This window comes from Buceros rhinoceros, unplaced genomic scaffold (genome assembly GCF_000710305.1).
Source record: "Buceros rhinoceros silvestris isolate BGI_N320 unplaced genomic scaffold, ASM71030v1 scaffold36542, whole genome shotgun sequence".
Taxonomy (NCBI): Eukaryota; Metazoa; Chordata; class Aves; order Bucerotiformes; family Bucerotidae; genus Buceros; species Buceros rhinoceros.
The window spans coordinates 1-6,649 of NW_010397807.1; the positions used below are offsets into that span (position 1 = coordinate 1).

Sequence of the window (6,649 nt, forward strand, 5' to 3'; positions counted from 1 at the left end):
CTGCCTCACCCCTGCCAGTCGCCCTGCTCGACCTCTGTCGGCTTTCCCGCTCGCCCTGACCTTCCGCCCACCTTCGCTGTCCCCCTGCCTGACCCCTGACAGTTCCCCTGACCACTCTTGCCTGGCCCTGATGCCTGGCCCCCTGTGTGCCCTGCCTGTCTTCCTGCCTCCTGCAGGCACCTGCCTGCCGGGCTCACCCCTATGCCCCTCCGCCTCATCCACTCTCCCCTCTGCTCCGCACTGTCTCGCCCTGGCCCTGACCGCTCCTTCCCATCCTCCCTGCGGGTGCCTTTGAGCCCGGGATTCTCCTCGGGTTGTGCCCTGCAACTCCCCTTGCCGCGTCCTTCTGTCACTCTGCAGCCTCTGTGCCCCGGCTTCTCCCCGGCGCACCTTCCAGCTGCAGTGTGGCTTGCCTCCATCCCTGTGCATCATCCCACTGTCCCTCCTTTGCCTGTCCCACTCTATCTCTTGCATCCCTCGCACTGTAGGTCTGCCTTGCACATTCATCCGGTTCACTGCATGTATCTGTCTGTTGACGGTTCTGTTCACCCATCCTCCCTTTCTGTTCGTTTCTCATTTATTTAGTTTTCATTTGTCCTGTTGGCCTTGTCTGTTTGTCCACTGCATGCAGCCTTCTACCAAGTGTGTCTGTTTCCTCTCTGTCCGTCAGTCCGTTTACTAACTGTACCATCATCCTCACAGTACCAGCCATCTCAATCCTGCCCAGCCAACGCAGTTTATGTGTTGCTGAATCCCTTCGGCATAGCTTTCCAGCAGTTTATCCAGGCAACCACTGTGCCTGTGAACTTTGCACATCTGGCAATAACACTATCACTCTGCAAATGGGCTCTCTTCTGCCTATCTGCCCATCTCTTCTTTCCTTCATCGCTCTATCGCTCAGTTAAATTTTTCTCTCTTGCTCTCTCTATTCTGTGGCATCTATGTAGCATTTGTCCACAAAATAAATCTTTTTCTATTCTGTATACTGCCCACTCATCTTCTTTATCTACCCTCCCACTTACCAAAGGCATATACATTTACAGTATCTATGGGATCTGTTGTATTATACATATGCTTGTTATATTCACATACAAAATTTATGGGCACACAATCTCACACAACACAAGTGATGTGGATCAGTGCAGCAACACCATACTGTCCTTTTTCTGTCACTGTCACCACAGTTTATAAAGAAGTTGTGTATTTACTAACATGCGAAAGGCTTTCTTAGTGAACGTTTTTGGGTTTATTATTTTTTAATAGGCTGTTGTTGGGAGATCTGGGGTGGGCTTGTACTGCCATTTGGTATTCAATCAATCGCTGGCTTTTGTAACACTTCCAGAATTGACTCTGTGTAAAACATAGACAAACAGTGAAAATTTTTGTCACTGAAATATTACAAGGTACTGAATGGGCCCTAGAGGCACATTTGAAAGGCATCTAAGGTAACAGATGAAGACACCAACTATGCAAAAAAAATCCCATTCAGAGATTGACAAAAATTCGGAGAATAAAAGGAAGAAAAATCTACATCTGGCTCTGTACAGAAAGAAGTGAATCAGATAAGGGCAGATGAGAAAATGCTTTTCCAGGAATAAATTTAAGTAGCGTTTGGGAGGCTTTGAATCAAGGGCCAGAATTACAGTCTCTGCCTTAAAGGCCAGTCTGTACATTTATCACCTACGCCAATTTCGGTTAGGACTAGTAGTACAAAACTGCAGGAGGGCCACTGGCGTTTCTGAAACATTTCACGCAGCAGGCTCTTTTGTTTACAAATAAGGGGTTATGTCAGGCATTTGGTGACATTTGGTTTTTCACGACAATTTCGCTCTTTTAATTCTGGTGTTATTGGAAAGCGTATTGAGAACAGTCAGTAACAGCGTTACAGCGAGAGCAACTGCTTCGTTGCCTTGCTTTGAATGGGAGTTCATCCTTTTGGGGGAAAAGGCAGAAATCAAAATGGTTAGTAATAGCAGATATTCTACCAGGCTTGGTGGGGGTTAGCTTGATCTGTTGGACAAGCAGGGACATTATTGAAATCTTTTCCCCTCTGTCTCGTGAATCCTCTCTGTCAAACACCACGAGAATATATGAAAATCGAAACAAAATCCCTGGTTTGGCATTGGCATTTCAGCGGTTATTGAAAGGGCTCTTGCTGTGAGAACCGGCAGGTAGCTGAAAGTTAAAACTGTCTTTAAACCGATGAGATAGCAGAGTCCGAGTGCCGGTCTTTTCAGGGTGCTGCTGTAGTGCCTTTAAAGCTGGTTGGGTGGAAAAACCTCGTATTCCGGAGAGCTCTTACTGGATTCTGTGTATCTGATATGTCCGATTACAGCCCGACGATGAACATTGCTGTGGGAAGTCCCTGTTCAATTCATTTTGATTGCAAATTGGGGATATCTGATGCAGTGCGTGCCTTCTGGCCGGCGCAGCCTTGTCGCCGCTCCCTCGACCTGCTGTGCTCGAGTGTTGGCCCCGCATCCAGAATGGCACACAAGCTAACATTTCCTTTTTGACTTAATCTTGCTGATCTCTCCTTATCTTGCAGACGATCTGGCCTCATCTAGAGTCCGCCTCTATTTCTTCATCTCGAATGAAGGGAACCAGAACTTGTTTGTCGTTCAAGCCAGCCTGTGGCTTTACTTGAAGCTGCTTCCATATGTCTTAGAGAAAGGCAGCAGGCGAAAAGTAAGAGTCAAAGTCTATTTCCAAGACCCGGACACTAGCAACAAGTGGAATGTGGTTGAAAAGAAAGTTGATCTCAAAAGAAGTGGTTGGCACACTTTTCCCATGACAGAGGCGATCCAGGCTCTGTTTGAGAGAGGAGAAAGGAGGCTGAACTTGGATGTTCAATGTGAGGGCTGTGAAGAGTATTCAGTGCTGCCAATTTATGTGGACCCCGGGGAGGAATCCCACCGGCCTTTTTTAGTGGTGCAAGCCCGCCTCTCCGATAACAAACACAGGATCCGGAAAAGAGGCCTGGAGTGCGATGGCAGGACCAATCTATGTTGCAGGCAACAGTTTTACATTGACTTTAGACTCATTGGGTGGAATGACTGGATCATAGCACCATCAGGTTACTATGGGAATTACTGTGAAGGGAGCTGCCCGGCCTACTTGGCCGGCGTCCCGGGGTCGGCTTCCTCCTTTCACACTGCTGTCGTGAATCAGTACCGAATGCGGGGGCTGAACCCGGGCACCGTGAACTCCTGTTGCATTCCAACCAAACTTAGCACAATGTCAATGCTGTACTTTGATGATGAATACAACATTGTGAAAAGGGACGTTCCCAATATGATTGTGGAAGAATGTGGTTGTGCTTGATTTAAGGTGTGTTTTGGGGGGGGGAGAGAGAGAAAGAGAGAGAAACATTCCCATACGAGATGGTGTTGGAAGAAGTTTCACTGTGTATCCAGGCATCAGTGTTGGAAAGTCACTGTGGAAAAGTTTGAAAAAAAGAAAAAAAAAAAATCATTTCACTTTGGTGTCAGGACAGTGGCAGTTTGTGGATCTTGGACACTTATATATTCTACCACTTATAAGTTAATGCTATCAAATATCTTAAATACACACACACACACGAAACATGGGCACAGACACAAACACGCGTTCATACACACACACAAGAGACACACTGACACACACACACACACACACACACACACACACAAGGCAGCTCAGAAATGGGACATGAGCACGGAAAGTCAGTGACCAGTGACGACGGACCCAAATGCCTGCCAGTACGAGTGAACAGCTGAGCAGCTGTTTCCCCACCTGCCGGCGAAGCCAGACCGAAATGAGCTCCCTTTGCTCAGGCAAAAGCACAGACTGCGAGAACACGACGTATTCTTGCACGCAGGTGTCGAAATGACCAAACTTAGAAATTAAAAAAAAAAAAAGGTAAAAAAAAAAAAGTTGACCGTCTTATGTCTAATGGGAAGCTGCAGGACACCTGCCCTGGGAGGTGATCACTTCCTCTTTAAAATGATCTAGAAGTAAACATCACAGATACCGCATCTTCCTACAGCACTTCCAGTAAGGAATTGCATGGTAACATCAGAAAGAGAGGAAAGGGCACAGACGCATAAGCAACTGCTGTGTTTCTAACATCTGAGCGTTGTGAAGTCACAAGCGGGGCTGGCACGATCTGAGGCTTTAACTGCCCTCTAGCAACCTGTGGATGGCTACAGCCGCCGTGACTTGGAAAAGGGGATCCGATACCGCATCTGGGCTGTGTTGACCTTTGGCATCTCTCACTGTTCAGAGAAAGAAAAGTCAAAGTTGCAAACTGTGTTCTTCAATGGGGAACTTGGCAAGGACACGCCAAGTGGGGGACGAACAAACAGGCAACCGCCACCACGGCTGAACCAATGAACCCTAAAGAGGAGTGTCAGTAACAAAGTGGAGACGTTCTGAAAAATGCAGTGCATTTGATAACAGATGAGGGACACTTTAACGAGTCTTGGAAAGGAGGAGAGTGCTTTCAATTTCCTTACCAGGAGGTGTCGAGGATGGCCATAAAGATCAGAAAATAATGATACAGCATAGCACTTGCAAACTGCTTGAATGCACGTATAATAGCACTTGCAAATTTCAATGCCTTGAAAAGTGGTACTTGATAGTGCACTTATCTTTGCTCACTATCTAGGTAAACAGGTGCCGCATGAGCTATGCAATTTAAAGTGTTGACCCATACTAGACAAAACTGGACTTATGATATGACTTTTTTATATTTTTTTATACTTGAAATTAAATCTTTTGCTTCTTTTTTAAAGCGAATGATTGCTTTTAATGTTTGCACTGATTTAGTTGCATGATTAGTCAAAAAACTGCCATTTGAAAAAAATGTTATTTTTATAGCAGCAAAAAATGAATACAGTTAAATGTATTATACATAAATTTTGGAACCAAAGAGGCCAACATATTAGTTATAATTTTTATGAGATGGCAAAGCCATCATATATCATGTAGTCATACTGAGCAATCCCTCACGAGGCCTACCAATTGTTTCAGGGTACAAAATGGGTTCTGTTTGTTCTATTCAGTGTCTTTTCTATACCATACGCACATGGAACGTAGAGTGAAAAAAATGACTATTGTAGAATACATTACAATATGTGCATTCTTTAAATCCAATTTTTATGTTTATTTAATAAAGTTCCTTTTAGGTTCTGTTCCATAATAATTTAAACCAAACAATTTTCACTTAGATTTGCTGTTGAAGTATTTTACATTTGTGTACAGTTTAAATAAATAAAAAAGATTGAAAACTGGATGTGCTTTGCTTTTTTTTTGCCCCCTTTTTTTTTTTTTTCCCCAATGTCTAACATCTGGAGAAACTTGCTTACTTTCAGGGCTGAATGAGGCTGCAGACAGTGAACCGTCGCATTAGACTGTAGTCGTGTTAGTCATTGCAGAAAGCCTTGTCTGAGAGCTCAGCTGCAATCCTAAAAATGTTACACTCTAGTTTTATTGCCGTCTACACATGCAAGCATCTGCTTCTTTCTATCTGCATCAGTGCAGGGGCTCTGGGCACAGGAACAGTGCTGTTCCGCATACCTGCAGGTCATTTACAGCAAGTTCCTGGTTCACCTGCTGTGTAAGAATGTAACTTCTTGTCTAGGTCACTCCCTGATCAGTTACAAGAAATAAAAATCTGGAAAGCACTTCCAGGAAAAAGGTCAATACTAAGTTTCATGAATTTTTTTTTTCTTTCAGTTAGTTGGCACCAAGGAGAGGTTTTTTGAATAAAATACATCCCCTTTACTAACAAAACCCCAAAATGTTGACAAACGCTCATAGAAATTCTCATCAGCTGTGCATGTATCCAGATACTGATTTCATTGATCTTCACAGATAGATAAATTCTTCCTCCTGGAGACCTGAGCAAATGCCAGCTGAAGCTGACAGAAGGACGTCTGTTGACTTAGCAAACGTGAGATCTGACCCTGAGACCTGGAGAGTCCTGAAGAAGCAAGTTCATGCAACTAATGATGGGTTCTGGTTACAATTCACGTTCAAGCATAGCTCTGCCCGCCCCTCCCCAAAGCCAGGCACTGGGGTTAAATGGCTTTGTTTCGGGAGACCTCTAGCAGCAATTTGCTGTGGCTGTGTCAACAACCTGCTGTGCAGAACTTTGTCCCCTAGACCAAATCTTTTTAATATTTCATAGCTTTCTCACCACTTCGAGCTGCAGGTTTATTGTCAGAGCCACCACTCGCTGTTCCTGCTCCATCTCTCAGCAGCTTCTCCGCTGTCTTTGTTCCTTGGGTCAACCAAGCTGCTGATGAGTTCAATAAATTCTCCTTGAAATCAGTGGCAAATACATGTCCCTTCAGTCTGAAGGCACGTTTGGCCTAATATGACACCATCATTATGAATAAGACGGGCTGCATTTTTAAGAACGGGGTATGTTAAGAAATCCTGTGCATTGAAATGGAAGGCCCTGGAGGCTGGGTCCCGTTAGGTTTCGTTCTTAATTGAAAGTGTTTGGTTTATGGGGTCAAAGCCAAGCCCTGCAGTGGACACTGGGACTCCTGTGCTTTCCCAGGAGAAGAGCAAGATGTTGGCATGGGTTTTGGATCTGCAGCCCTGGGGAGCAGGGAGCTGCTGGCAGCCACGTTGCCGTGAACCGGGGCCGGGCACGCGA

General features: G+C 45.1%; 1 protein-coding gene across 1 annotated transcript; it reads left to right on the forward strand.

Moving 5' to 3' along the window:
• Positions 1-2,548: 2,548 nt before the first annotated feature.
• On the forward strand, positions 2,549-3,882 carry INHBB (inhibin, beta B; the record flags this gene model as incomplete). Its single annotated transcript, XM_010130880.1, has 1 exon — positions 2,549-3,882. A coding segment is annotated over one exon (776 nt), but the record flags the coding sequence as incomplete, so codon positions are not given.
• Between the last annotated feature and the right edge of the window lie 2,767 nt (positions 3,883-6,649).